A 15,363-nucleotide genomic window follows, 5' to 3' on the forward strand; every position below is an offset into this window, starting at 1 on the left:
TGAATATATAACTAAAATCATAGTACTTAGAACATAACATCATGCATAATCCAGACACATATATGAACTCTAGCAACACTTCAACCACACAAAGGGCCAAAACAAGACCCTTTATTCAAAATAAAAGAACACAACAGTAAAGAAAATCAACAAACTGAGGACAACAACAGTAAGTAAACGTGATATCATAATCTTCAATATTCTGAACTGAGCACAAACTTTTCTCATTCTTCCTCCGATTCTGATTCAGCATTCCGAAGCCAATCAATGAATGGTTGAGCATTCTTCCATATCTGAGAGTCCTTCTTATCACCCTTCAGTCCCTTTGAATACCAATGCACGACGTGCTCTTCCTCCACCAATTCAACATCATAGAGGGCTTTCAGAATAAGTGCAACCTCATTCAATGCATTACTACCTTTCTTGTAACAGAACTCCTCAACACCATTGAGCAATAACAGCTGCGATCCCTCGTCATCTCCAGCAACTGTAGCAGCAAGGTGATTCTTCCTCTTGGTAGCTTCTTTTCCAAACGCTTTTTCAATGCCATCAAATAATCCTTCAAGAAGTGCATTCATCTTCTCCTGAGCAGATATAGGAAATTCAGCAATATGTGACTGCAATTCCTTCGCTGCAACACCTTTTTTCAAATATGCTTTCACTTCCCAGACCACAGTTGCATAGTTCACAGTGTCACCATTCTCAGAACCCTTGCTTTCTGTCTTCTTCTTCTTCTCTGGTTCATTTGTCGAGAGCATGACCATATCAACAGTCACAACACTTAACTGTTCTTGGATACATTGACGAGCAGCATCAATAGATGTATCCGTTTGCCAATGAACATCATCATCACCATCATCATCTTCATCACGGGCCTCCTCTTTCTCATCAATTTGTTGTGCATAAGCTTCCCATCGCTTAATCTGGAAAGAAGATCTTCTGTCAGCTACTGCTTCAGAAGCTGCAAGCCCAAAGCTGACAGCAACTAACAATTCTCTTTCATCCTTTTCAACACTGAAAAGGTGGTGAAAATTTGAGTCACAAATAGTATTGTCAGCATTTTAACACAGCGTAGTGTTATGTACCTCATGATTACAGCAGCAAGTAAGTGACTTCCTTCTACCTTGAGGACTGGATGTCCAGGCTTCAATGACCTATATTTACTTTAACAAAATATCCGAAGAATTCCCATCTTCTATATCCTTGGAGAAATAGGATTCTTCTGTTTCAGGTTCATCCATGCTGTCTATTGATGACAAAGGATTTCCAGTTTCCTTATACAGCCAATGTGCAGCATTTCCATGTTCAGCATACTCATGCATCCTCTAGTAAACACAATAATATAAAATGTCAAGAAATAAAGTATAAAGAATTAGCCCATTTAAAATCATTTGGCACCTGTGTTCTTATTTGTACTTCAAGGGTTGAGTTATCAGGACCTTGTACTGCAGTGTGCAAGAACTGCAATTTAAATTATACAATCATTAGCACTATTATTATGCTTAACATACAAGATGATCATTTAAATTTTATAATAGTATGAACAAGAAAGCCTAACCTAATAGCCACTAGGTTTTGGATTAATGATGTAGTCATCAAATTCACCATCTATGGGAGTCCAAAGCCTGTATACAAATAAAATACCAAAACATGTAGAAATTAGAAGACATTATCAGGTCAATACAGTTAATTGAAGTAAACGATGTTACAGCTAAGCCTGCAAATCCTAAAATATGAATGTACTTTTCTAAACTAACTTAAAAAGAGGGAGGGAATGGAAAATATAAAAGGATATTTTCAATCAATATCTTTTTCAGTTGATTTTGGTCTATGAGGAGACGTTATCCTCATACTGACAATTGACCTCTTTCATGCTGCTTCATTTTTTTTTGGGAGAGAAAATAGCAAAATGGCCAAAGCAAATGGTTTCAGGCAATAGTGATTTACTGAGTGAAACATAATAGATCAGTGAAAGATACACAAGTAGATTATAATCCAACTAAAGTATCTAGCATATGGCAAGGAAGCATAAACATTTGCAAGAGGAATTATTATTTATTAAACAAACACACAAGCCCCATATCCAGCTGGTGCGCGAAATTGTGAACTATACTTTTTCACAACTCTCATAATCCCTGGTAATGGCTCCAAAAACTTGGTGCGCATAATACCATGGCATTACACAACTTCGCACAACTAACCAGCAAGTGCACTGGGTCGTCCAAGTAATAAACCTTACGTGAGTAAGGGTCGATCCCACGGAGATTGTTAGTATTGAAGCAAGCTATGGTCATCTTGTAAATCTTAGTCAGGCAAACTCAATTGTATATGATGATGAACGAAAATAACATAAAGATAAGGATAGTGATACTTATGTAATTCATTGGTGTATGAGCTTCAGACAAGTGTATGAAGATGCCTTCCCTTCCGTCTCTCTGCTTTCCTACTGCCTTCATCCAATCCTTCTTACTCCTTTCCATGGCAAGCTCGTATAGGGTTTCACTGTTGTCAGCAGCTACCTCCCATCCGCGCAGTGAAAGCTAATGCACGCACTCTGTCACAGTACTGCCAATCACCGGTTTGGTTCCCTCCCCTACCGGAATAGAATAACTCTTTTGCGTCTGTCACGAACGCCCAGTAGGTTACAGGTTTGAAGCACGTCACAGTCATTCAGTCATTGAATCCTACTCAGAATACCACAGACAAGGTTAGACCTTCCGGATTCTCTTGAATGCTGCCATCAGTTCTTGCCTATACCACGAAGACTCTAATCTCACGGAATGGCTGGCTCGTTTGTCAGGCGAGCACTCGGTTGTCAGGCGATCAACCATGCATCGTGCAATCAGGAATCCAAGAGATATTCACTAAGCCTCAGATGCTTGTAGAACAAGAATGGTTGTCAGTCACCTTGTTCATGGGTGAGAATGGTGATGGGCGTCAATCATCACCTTCATCATGTTGAAGAACAAGTGATATCTTGGTAAAAGAACAAGCGGAATTGAATGGAAGAACAATAGTAATTGCATTAATACTCGAGGTACAGCAGAGCTCCACACCCTTAATCTATGGTGTGTAGAAACTCCACCGTTGAAAATACATAAGAACAAGGTCTAGGCATGGCCGAATGGCCAGCCTCCCAATGATCTAAGAACTAAAATGTCCAAAGATGATCTAGAGATCTAAAAGTGATCAAAAAGATTTCTATACAATAGTAAAAGGTCCTACTTATAAGAAACTAGTAGCCTTGGGTGTACAGAAATGAGTAAATGACATAAAAATCCTCTTTCGGGCCCACTTGGTGTGTGCTTGGGCTGAGCAATGAAGCAATTTCGTGTAGAGACTCTTCTTGGAGTTAAACGCCAGCTTTGGTGCCAGTTTGGGCGTTTAACTCCCATTTGGGTGCCAGTTCCAGCGTTTAACGCTGGGATTTCTTGAGGTGACTTTGAACGCCGGTTTAGGCCATCAAATCTTGGGCAAAGTATGGACTATTATATATTGCTGGAAAGCCCAGGATGTCTACTTTCCAACGCCGTTGAGAGCGCGCCAATTGGGTTTCTGTAGCTCCAGAAAATCCACTTCGAATGCAGGGAGGTCAGAATCCAACAGCATCTGCAGTCCTTTTTGGTCTCAGAATCAGATTTTTGCTCAGGTCCCTCAATTTCAGCCAGAAAATACCTGAAATCACAGAAAAACACACAAACTCATAGTAAAGTCCAGAAAAGTGAATTTTAATTAAAAACTAATAAAAATATACTAAAAACTAACTATATCATATCAAAAACATACTAAAAACAATGCCAAAAAGTATACAAATTATCCGCTCATCACAACACCAAACTTAAATTGTTGCTTGTCCTCAAGCAACTGAAAATCAAATAGGATAAAAAGAAGAGAATATGCAATGAATTCCAAAAACATCTGTGAAGATCAGTATTAATTAGATGAGCGGGGCTTTTATCTTTTTGCCTCTGAATAGTTTTGGCATCTCACTCTATCCCTTGTAATTCAGAATGATTGGCTTCTTTAGGAACTCAGAATCCAGATAGTGTTAATGATTCTCCTAGTAAAGTATGATGATTCTTGAACATAGCTTTTTCTTGAGTCTTGGCCGTGGCCCAAAGCACTCTGTCTTCCAGTATTACCACCGGATACATACATGCCACAGACACATAATTGGGTGAACCTTTTTAGATTGTGACTCAGCTTTGCTAAAGTCCCCAATTAGAGGTGTCCAGGGTTCTTAAGCACACTCTTATTTGCCTTGGATCACAACTTTATTCTTTCTTTTTCTTTCTTTTTTTCTTTCTTTCTTTTTTTTTTTCTCGGTTTTTTTTTTTTTGAAATGCTTTTTCTTGCTTCAAGAATCATTTTATTGATTTTTCAGATCCTCAGTAACATGTCTCCTTTTTCATCATTCTTTCAAGAGCCAATATTCATGAACCACAAATTCAAAAGACATATGCACTGTTTAAGCATACATTCAGAGAACAAAAGTGTTGCCACCACATCAAAATAATTAAACTATTATAAAATTCAAAATTCATGCAATTCTTTCTTTTATTACTTAGGCACGTTTTTATTGAAGAAAGGTGATGGATTCATAGGACATTTATAACTTTAAGGCATAGACACTAAGACACTAATGATCACAAGACACAAACATGGATAACCATAAGCATAAAAAATCGAAAAACAGAAGAACAAATAACAAGGAAATCAAAGAACGGGTCCACCTTAGTGATGGCGGCTCTTTCTTGCTCTTGAAGATCCTATGGAGTGCTTGAGCTCCTCAATGTCTCTTCCTTGTCTTTGTTGCTCCTCCCTCATGATTCTTTGATCTTCTCTAATTTCATGAAGGATGATGGAGTGTTCTTGATGCTCCACCCTCAGTTGTCCCATGTTGGAACTCAATTCTCCTAGGGAGGTGTTTAGTTGCTCCCAATAATTTTGTGGAGGAAAGTGCATCCCTTGAGGCATCTCAGGGATCTCTTGGTGAGAGGGGTCTCTTGTGTACTCCATCCTTTTCTTGGTGATGGGCTTGTCCTCATCAATGGGGATGTCTCCCTCTATGTCAACTCCAACTGAATAACAGAGGTGACAAATGAGATGAGGAAAGGCTAGCCTTGCCAAAGTGGAGGTCTTGTCCGCCACCTTGTAGAGTTCTTGGGCTATAACCTCATGAACTTCCACTTCTTCTCCAATCATGATGCTATGGATCATGATAGCCCGGTCTATGGTAACTTCGGACCGGTTGCTAGTGGGAATGATTGAGCGTTGTATGAACTCTAACCATCCTCTAGCCACGGGCTTGAGGTCATGCCTTCTCAATTGAACCGGCTTTCCTCTTGAATCTTGCCTCCATTGTGCGCCCTCTTCACATATGGTTGTGAGGACTTGGTCCAACCTTTGATCAAAGTTGACCCTTCTAGTGTAAGGGTGCTCATCTCCTTGCATCAGAGGCAAGTTGAACGCCACCCTCACACTCTCCGGACTAAAATCCAAGTATTTCTCCCGAACCATAGTGAGATAATTCTTTGGATTCGGGTTCACACTTTGGTCATGGTTCTTGGTGATCCATGCATTGGCATAGAACTCTTGAACCATCAAGATTCCGACTTGTTGAATGGGGTTGGTGAGTACTTCCCAACCTCTTCTTCGGATCTCATGGCGGATCTCCGGATATTCACCCTTTTTGAGTGAAAAGGGGACCTCGGGGATCACCTTCTTCAAGGCCACAACTTCATAGAAGTGGACTTGATGCACCCTTGAGAGGAATCTATCCATCTCCCATGACTCGGAGGTGGAAGCTTTTGCCTTCCCTTTCCTCTTTTTAGAGGGTTCTCCGGCCTTGGATGCCATAAATGGTTATGAAAAAGCAACGCTTTTACCACACCAAACTTAAAATGTTTGCTCGTCCTCGAGCAAAAGAAGAAAGAAGGGAGTAGAAGAAGAAGAAATGAGGAAGAGGGAGATGGTGGTGTATTCGGCCAAAGAGGGTAAGAAAGGGTGTTTAGGTTGTGTGAAAATGAAGGGTTGGAGAAGGGTATTTATAGGAGAGAGGGGGGTAAAGGTTCGGCCATTATGGGTGGGTTTGGGAGGTAAAGTGGTTTGAATTTGAAGGGTGAGGTTGGTGGGGTTTTATGAGGGATGGATGTGAGTGGTTGAGAGAAAGATGGGATTTGATAGGTGAGGGGTTTTTGGGGAAGAGGTGTTGAAGTGATTGGTGAATGGGGGAAGAAGAGAGAGAGTGATGGTAGGGTCCTGTGGGGTCCACAGATCCTGTAGTGTCAAGGAAAAGTCATCCCTGCACCAAATGTTGCTCAAAATCACGTTTTGAGCTATTTCTGGCGTTAAACGCCGGGCTGGTGCCCATTCCTGGCGTTTAACGCCAGGTTGTTGCCCTTTACTGGCGTTTAACGCCAGTCTGGTGCCCCTTTCTGGCGTTAAACGCCCAGAATGGTGCCAGACTGGGCGTTAAACGCCCAACTGCTAGGCTTACTGGCGTTTAAACGCCAGCAGCTTCTTCCTCCAGGGTGTGCTGTTTTTCTTCCTGTTTTTCATTCTGTTTTTGCTTTTTTCATTGTTTTTGTGACTTCTTATGATCATCAACCTACAAAAAAGATAAAATAACAAAAGAAAATAATTAATTATAAAACATTGGGTTGCCTCCCAACAAGCGCTTCTTTAATGTCATTAGCTTGACAGAGGACTCTCATGGAGCCTCAGAAATGCTCAGAACCGTGTTGAAACCTCCCAACACCAAACTTAGAGTTTGAATGTGGGGGTTCAACACCAAACTTAGAGTTTGGTTGTGGCCTCCCAACACCAAACTTAGAGTTTGACTGTGGGGGCTCTGCTTGGCTCTGTTTTGAGAGAAGCTCTTCATGCTTCCTCTCCATGATGACAGAGGGATATCCTTGGGCCTTAAACACCAAGGATTCTTCATTCACTTGTATGATTAACTCTCCTCTGTCAACATCAATCACAGCCTTTGCTGTGGCTAGGAAGGGTCTGCTAAGGATGATGGATTCATCCATGCACTTCCCAGTCTCTAGGACTATGAAATCAGTAGGGATGTAATGGTCGTCAACTTTAACCAGAACATTCTCTACAAGTCCATGAGCTTGTTTTCTTGAATTGTCTGCCATCTCTAATGAGATTCTTGCAGCTTGCACCTCAAAAATCCCTAATTTCTCCATTACAGAGAGGGGCATGAGGTTTATACTTGACCCTAAGTCACACAAGGCCTTCTTGAAGGTCATGGTGCCTATGGTACAAGGTATAGAAAACTTCCCAGGATCCTGCCTCTTTTGAGGCAGTTTCTGTCTAGACAAGTCATCCAGTTCTTTGGTGAGCAAAGGTGGTTCATCCTCCCAAGTCTCATTTCCAAATAACTTGTCATTCAGTTTCATGATTGCTCCAAGGTATTTAGCAACTTGCTCTTCAGTGACATACTCATCCTCTTCAGAGGAAGAATACTCATCAGAGCTCATGAATGGCAGAAGTAAGTCCAATGGAATCTCTATGGTCTCATTTTGACCCTCAGATTCCCAAGGTTCCTCATCGAGGAACTCATTGGAGGTTAGTGCACGCCCACTGAGGTCTTCCTCAGTGGCGTCCTCCTCCTCTCTTTCCTCCCAGAATTCGGCCATGTTAATGGCTTTGCACTCTCCTTTTGGATTTTCTTCTGTATTACTTGGGAGAGTGCTAGGAGGGAGTTCAGTAACTTTCTTGCTCAGCTGACTCACTTGTCATTCCAAATTTCTGATGGAGGACCTTGTTTCATTCATGAAACTTTGAGTGGTCTTTATTAGATCAGAGACCATTGTTGCTAAGTCAGAAGTATTCTGCTTAGAACTCTCTGTCTGTTGCTGAGAAGATGATGGAAAAGGTTTGCCATTGCTAAACCTGTTTCTTCCACCATTATTATTATTGAAACCTTGTTGAGGTCTCTCTTGATTCTTCCATGAGAGATTTGGGTGATTTCTCCATGAAGAATTGTAGGTGTTTCCATAGGGTTCTCCTAGGTAATTCACCTCTTCCATGGAAGGGTTCTCAGGATCATAAGCTTCTTCCTCAGATGAAGCATCCTTAGTACTGCTTGGTGCATTTTGCATTCCAGACAGACTTTGAGAAATCAAATTGACTTGTTGAGTCAATATTTTATTCTGAGCCAATATGGCATTCAGAGTGTCAATCTCAAGAACTCCTTTCTTCTGACTAGTCCCATTGTTCACAGGATTTCTTTCAGAAGTGTACATGAATTGGTTATTTGCAACCATTTCAATCAATTCTTGAGCTTCTGCAGGCGTCTTCTTCAGATGAAGAGATCCTCCAGCAGAGCTATCCAGAGACATATTGGATAGTTCAGAGAGACCATCATAGAAAATACCTATGATGCTCCATTCAGAAAGCATGTCTGAGGGACATCTTCTGATTAATTGTTTGTATCTTTCCCAAGCTTCATAGAGGGATTCTCCATCCTTCTGTTTGAAGGTTTGGACTTCCACTCTAAGCTTACTCCATCTTTGTGGTGGAAAGAACTTTGCCAAGAAGGCATTGACTAGCTTTTCCCAAGAGTCCAGGCTTTCTTTAGGTTGAGAATCCAACCATATTCTAGCTCTGTCTCTTACAGCAAAAGGGAATAGCATCAGTCTGTAGACCTCAGGGTTAACCCCATTAGTCTTGACTGTGTCACAGATTTGCAAGAATTCAGCTAAGAACTGATGAGGATCTTCCATTGGAAGTCCATGGAACTTGCAATTCTGTTGCATTAGAGAAACTAATTGAGGCTTAAGCTCAAAGTTGTTTGCTCCAATGGCAGGGATAGAGATGCTTCTCCCATAGAAATCTGGAGTAGGTGCAGTAAAGTCACCCAGCACCTTCCTTGCATTGTTGGCATTGTTGTTGTTTTCGGCTGCCATGTGTTCTTCTTCCTTGAAGAATTCGGTCAGGTCCTCTAAAGAGAGTTGTGCCTTGGCTTCTCTTAGCTTTCTCTTCAAGGTTCTCTCGGGTTCAGGGTCAGCTTCAACAAGAATGCCTTTGTCTCTGCTCCTGCTCATATGAAAGAGGAGAGAAAAAGAAAATGTGGAATCCTCTATGTCACAGTATAGAGATTCCTTGAAGTGTCAGAGGAAAAGAGAAATAGTAAGAAGAAGGAGAAGAAGAATTCGAACTTTAATTGGATAAGGTTCGAATTGTGCATTTAGAAGGAGTAGTACTCCATAAATAGAAGGATGTGAGAAGGAGGGAAGAGAATTTTCGAAAATTCAATTAAAAAGATGTTGATAATTTTCGAAAATTGAAAGTGAAAAAGAAATCAAGTGATTTTTGAAAAAGATTTTGGAATTAGAAGTCAAAAAGATTTGATTGAAAACTATTTTTGAAAAAGATGAGGTTAAAAAGATTTGATTGAAAAGTTATGGTTTTAAACAGATGTGATTGAGAAGATATGATTTGAAAACGATTTTAAAAGATATGATTTGAAAACAATTTGAAAAGATATGATTTAAAAAAAATTAATGACTTGCCTAACAAGAAAAGATATGATTCAAACATAAAACCGTTCTTAATAGAAAAGGCAAAAAATGTTCAATCAAATCATTAATTGTTAGTAAGTATCTTTGAAAAAGGAAAGAAATTGATTTTGAAAACATTTGATTGAAAAGATATGATTTGAAAACACTTTGAAAAGATATGATTTTAAAAATTAATGACTTGCCTAACAAGAAAAGATATGATTCAAACATAAAACCTTCCTCAACAGAAAAGGCAACAATTTTTTGAGATGTTCAATCAAATCATTAATTGTTAGTAAGTATCTTTTAAAAAGGAAAGAAATTGATTTTGAAAACATTTGATTGAAAAGATTTGATTTGAAAAAGATTTGATTTTGAAAAACTAAGAAAATTGATTTGAAAACAAAATCTTCCCCCTAGCACCATCCTGGCGTTAAACGCCCAGAATGGTATACATTCTGGCGTTTAACGCCCAAAATGCTACCTCTTTGGGCGTTAAACGCCCAACCAGGTGCCCTGGCTGGCGTTTAAACGCCAGTCTGCCTTCTTCACTGGGCATTTTTGAATGCTCAGCTTTTTCTGTGTAATTCCTCTGCAGTATGTTCTGAATCTTCAATTCTTTGTATCATTGACTTGAAAAGACACAAATTAAAAATATTTTTGGATTTTTAATAATTAAAATGCAACAAGAATCAAATAACAATGCATGCAAGACACCAAACTTAGCAGTTTGTATACTACTGACACTAATGAACTGAAAATGCATATGAGACACACAAAATACTCAAGTCAATAGAATTTAAAGATCAAAACAAGAAATATATGCATGGATTCGAAAAATATAACAAAAACATGCAATTGACACCAAACTTAAGATGAGACACTAGACTCAAGCAAGAAACATTTTTGGATTTTTATGATTTTGTAAATTTTTTTGTGTTTTTCGAAAATTAAGTGGAAAAAGGTATCAAAATTCTTAATGAGAATTCCAGGAATCAGTGCAATGCTAGTCTAAGACTCCGGTCCAGGAATTAGACATGGCTTCACAGCCAGCCAAGCTCTCAAAGAAAGCTTCGGTCCAAAACACTAGACATGACCAAAGGTCAGCCAAGCCTTAGCAAATCACTGCTCCAAAAGCAAGATTGACACGAAATCAACAAGCTCTTGTGGTGATAAGTTGAAACCTCGGTCCAATCAGATTAGACATGGCTTCTCAGCCAGCCAGATTTCAACAAATCATCATGAAACTCTAGAATTCATCTTCAAGAATTTCGAAAAAAAATACCTAATCTAAGCAACAAGATGAACCGTCAGTTGTCCAGCCTGAACAATCCCGGGCAATAACACCAAAAATTTGATGTTGTTGCCGGATCTTGGCACTGATGTTACCAAAGGCTTGCTCAAAACTAGAACAATCCCCGGCAACGGCGCCAAAAACTTGGTGCGCGAAATTGTGAACTATACTTTTTCACAACTCTCATAATCCCTGGTAATGGCTCCAAAAACTTGGTGCGCATAATACCATGGCATTACAACTTCGCACAACTAACCAGCAAGTGCACTGGGTCGTCCAAGTAATAAACCTTACGTGAGTAAGGGTCGATCCCACGGAGATTGTTAGTATTGAAGCAAGCTATGGTCATCTTGTAAATCTTAGTCAGGCAAACTCAATTGTATATGATGATGAACGAAAATAACATAAGATAAGGATAGTGATACTTATGTAATTCATTGGTGTATGAGCTTCAGACAAGTGTATGAAGATGCCTTCCCTTCCGTCTCTCTGCTTTCCTACTGCCTTCATCCAATCCTTCTTACTCCTTTCCATGGCAAGCTCGTATAGGGTTTCACTGTTGTCAGCAGCTACCTCCCATCCGCGCAGTGAAAGCTAATGCACGCACTCTGTCACAGTACTGCCAATCACCGGTTTGGTTCCCTCCCCTACCGGAATAGAATAACTCTTTTGCGTCTGTCACGAACGCCCAGTAGGTTACAGGTTTGAAGCACGTCACAGTCATTCAGTCATTGAATCCTACTCAGAATACCACAGACAAGGTTAGACCTTCCAGATTCTCTTGAATGCTGCCATCAGTTCTTGCCTATACCACGAAGACTCTAATCTCACGGAATGGCTGGCTCGTTTGTCAGGCGAGCACTCGGTTGTCAGGCGATCAACCATGCATCGTGCAATCAGGAATCCAAGAGATATTCACTAAGCCTCAGATGCTTGTAGAACAAGAATGGTTGTCAGTCACCTTGTTCATGGGTGAGAATGGTGATGGGCGTCAATCATCACCTTCATCATGTTGAAGAACAAGTGATATCTTGGTAAAAGAACAAGCGGAATTGAATGGAAGAACAATAGTAATTGCATTAATACTCGAGGTACAGCAGAACTCCACACCCTTAATCTATGGTGTGTAGAAACTCCACCGTTGAAAATACATAAGAACAAGGTCTAGGCATGGCCGAATGGCCAGCCTCCCAATGATCTAAGAACTAAAATGTCCAAAGATGATCTAGAGATCTAAAAGTGATCAAAAAGATTTCTATACAATAGTAAAAGGTCCTACTTATAAGAAACTAGTAGCCTCGGGTGTACAGAAATGAGTAAATGACATAAAAATCCTCTTCCGGGCCCACTTGGTGTGTGCTTGGGCTGAGCAATGAAGCAATTTCGTGTAGAGACTCTTCTTGGAGTTAAACGCCAGCTTTGGTGCCAGTTTGGGCGTTTAACTCCCATTTGGGTGCCAGTTCCAGCGTTTAACGCTGGGATTTCTTGAGGTGACTTTGAACGCCGGTTTGGGCCATCAAATCTTGGGCAAAGTATGGACTATTATATATTGCTGGAAAGCCCAGGATGTCTACTTTCCAACGCCGTTGAGAGCGCGCCAATTGGGTTTCTGTAGCTCCAGAAAATCCACTTCGAATGCAGAGAGGTCAGAATCCAACAGCATCTGCAGTCCTTTTTGGTCTCAGAATCAGATTTTTGCTCAGGTCCCTCAATTTCAGCCAGAAAATACCTGAAATCACAGAAAAACACACAAACTCATAGTAAAGTCCAGAAAAGTGAATTTTAATTAAAAACTAATAAAAATATACTAAAAACTAACTATATCATATCAAAAACATACTAAAAACAATGCCAAAAAGTATACAAATTATCCGCTCATCACCAGCACATAACTAAGACAGAAAAAATAGAATACTAGATTGTATAAAAGAACTAAATTTCAATCACCAAAAGAGTATAAATTCATACATAGGCAATAGATACCTCGGCAAGTCACCACACATATCATTCCCTACCCCTCAACATCCACTAGATTCCTCCCCAAAAAATACAAAACATATTAAGATACATACATGTGAATCTAAATATACATATGAGCTGAGTAACTTTACCTTTTTTTCCCTGATCAGGCAGCATATTGAAAACTGAACATAAATGAACTTTTAATTATTTAAACAAAAGCTGCATCAACCAGCCCCTTCTCTCGGGTATAATTCAAATCACTCGAACTCCTACTTCCACTTCAAAATCCCAGAAAAAGGGAAAACCCCACTTGTACTAGAACTCCCACATCAAGAGGGAATGATCAAAATGCAAAAAAATATCCCTTAGAGCTAATAAATAAATAAGATAAAACAAAAGTAAAAGGAAAAATCTTCACTTCAAATCCCAATAGAGCTCAATTCATATATCAAAGATACTAATATTAGCTAATATGTATTGATTCTGAATCTATCTAATTATGATCAAATCAATCATAATGTCAAAATGGCATAATAATAAGCACCACTAGTGGAAAAATCATAAAACATAGAAGTAATAATAATGGTCAAGAAAACCCACCCTTAAAAATAATAATACTTATATCTCTAGTCAAATGCAGATATTAAATAATCCGGCAAACAAATATCAACACAAACGTAAACAAAATATAATGTCGTATGTCACTAGACAGTTCATATGCCCACAAGAAAATAATAAAAACAAAAATAATAAAAAATATCCTATGTTGTAAATATAATCTTGTGGGAATTCATAATCATCATGATAGTGATTATCATACAGCTTATTAAGATTTTCAATGGCATTTCTTTTGACCTTATAGTTGATCATATTATGATTCTTTGACACGAGTGAGACTGCAATCTTCATGCGAACCCCATCATCTACCTAATAAAATTTGAATAATTACACATTCGGCTAACTACCTAAATATGAAAGAAAGAACGAAGAAAAAGATTAGTGCATAATATTACCTTTATGTTAAAATGATCATCTTCAAAACAAGGTATCATCCAACTTGTAACCCACACACCCGCGTCATTCCTAAATATCGAGGAAGCTATATTAAAATATTATATAATTGCATAAATTTCATATCAATAACTACTAATTATACGATCTTACGATCCAGCTTCGAGGGTGGGAAGGCCTTTTGGCTCTTCAATAAGAAGGACTCTCAGATAAGGAAGAATGCTCAACCATTCATTGATTGGCTTTGGAATGCTGAATCAGAATCGGAGGAAGAATGAGAAAAGTTTGTGCTCAGCTCAGAATATTAAAGATTATGATATCACGTTTACTTACTGTTATTGTCTTCAGTTTGTTGATTTTCTTTACTGTTGTGTCCTTTTATTTTGAATAAAGGGTCTTGTTTTGGTCCCTTGTGTGGTTGAAGTGTTGTTAGAGTTCATGTATATGTTTGGATTATGCATGATATTGTGTTCTAAGTACTATGGTTTTAGTTATATATTCACTATAAGGTATGTTTCTGATTATATGTGCCTATAGATTACATAAATTTTGTTGGTTTATTGATTATATGTTTCTGATTATATATTCAATAATGCTTATGATCTTTTCCATGTGTACAACATACATTTGGTTTATTTTTGCATACAAGTTAAGCATACAACGTTAATTTTCTCTATAATTTAGGCATTGATGATGCCCATTTTACAAAGTGATCACAGTGTCCTCATCTCCACTCTGATTTTCATCAAATATTTCAACATCAAAGCAATTTCTTCATCCAAAATTGACCATGTAACATGGAATCACCAGTATGATTTGCACTCTTCACGTGATGAAATAGGGGAATGATGAATTTGTACATAGAAACAATCATTAATTGGATTCCAGCTAATTCTTACAATTTTATTAGTAACTAATTCTCACTACACCATCTAATTCACTAGTGGTTAAGAACAAATGTTGTAACCTGGTATTGAAGTCCTTGGGCCATAGTAGTTAGCTTTGATAATCGTTCGAAATCAATATCCCAAGGATTCCCAACAGTAATAGCTACAATCAAATTGAATCATTTTTCTTAAATCCTCTAGATTATTGTGTAGGCATTTAAAAAAGATGGACACTATTTTTTAATAATTATCTATAAATGTATCCTCTTACCATAAACATTGTTAATGAATACTCTTATGTTTCACTAAGTATCAGTATAACTTGAAGTGTATGCCTTAAAACAATAAGACCAAGAAACTGCAAAAAAGCCAAAGTAGCAACTAACATCATAGACAAGGCAAAAATATATGAAGTTTGAGAGAAAGACAGAGAGAGGAACCTGAAGAAGAGGTCATTCTTCGATTACTGCTGCATCATCAAAGGAATCCATATTCCCAGAGGTACTCGTTTCCTCAGAGGAACCCATTTCAACTGTTTGTTGTTTCAGAATAGAACCCTCTATTCTGTTTTCGTCACAGAAAATTAGAGAATAAAAGCGATGGTGAAATATTGAAATGAGTACAAGAATGTGTCACATTTATAACAATAAAATATTTCTTTATAATAATAATAATAATAATAATAATAATA

The 15,363-nt window shown here is 38.5% G+C and overlaps 1 protein-coding gene and 1 non-coding gene across 2 annotated transcripts; one reads left to right on the forward strand and one right to left on the reverse strand.

The window, feature by feature from the left end:
• Positions 1–224: 224 nt before the first annotated feature.
• Positions 225–899, reverse strand: LOC130963346 (eukaryotic translation initiation factor 5-like; the record flags this gene model as incomplete). The annotated part of the gene is made up of 1 exon (XM_057889472.1): positions 225–899. A coding segment is annotated over one exon (675 nt), but the record flags the coding sequence as incomplete, so codon positions are not given.
• A 7,512-nt stretch (positions 900–8,411) lies between these two features.
• On the forward strand, positions 8,412–8,519 carry LOC130963989 (small nucleolar RNA R71). Its single transcript, XR_009080104.1, has one exon. It is a non-coding gene; the product is annotated as a small nucleolar RNA R71 (small nucleolar RNA).
• The last annotated feature ends 6,844 nt before the right edge of the window (positions 8,520–15,363 follow it).

Source organism: Arachis stenosperma, chromosome 2 (genome assembly GCF_014773155.1).
Source record: "Arachis stenosperma cultivar V10309 chromosome 2, arast.V10309.gnm1.PFL2, whole genome shotgun sequence".
Taxonomy (NCBI): domain Eukaryota; kingdom Viridiplantae; phylum Streptophyta; class Magnoliopsida; order Fabales; family Fabaceae; genus Arachis; species Arachis stenosperma.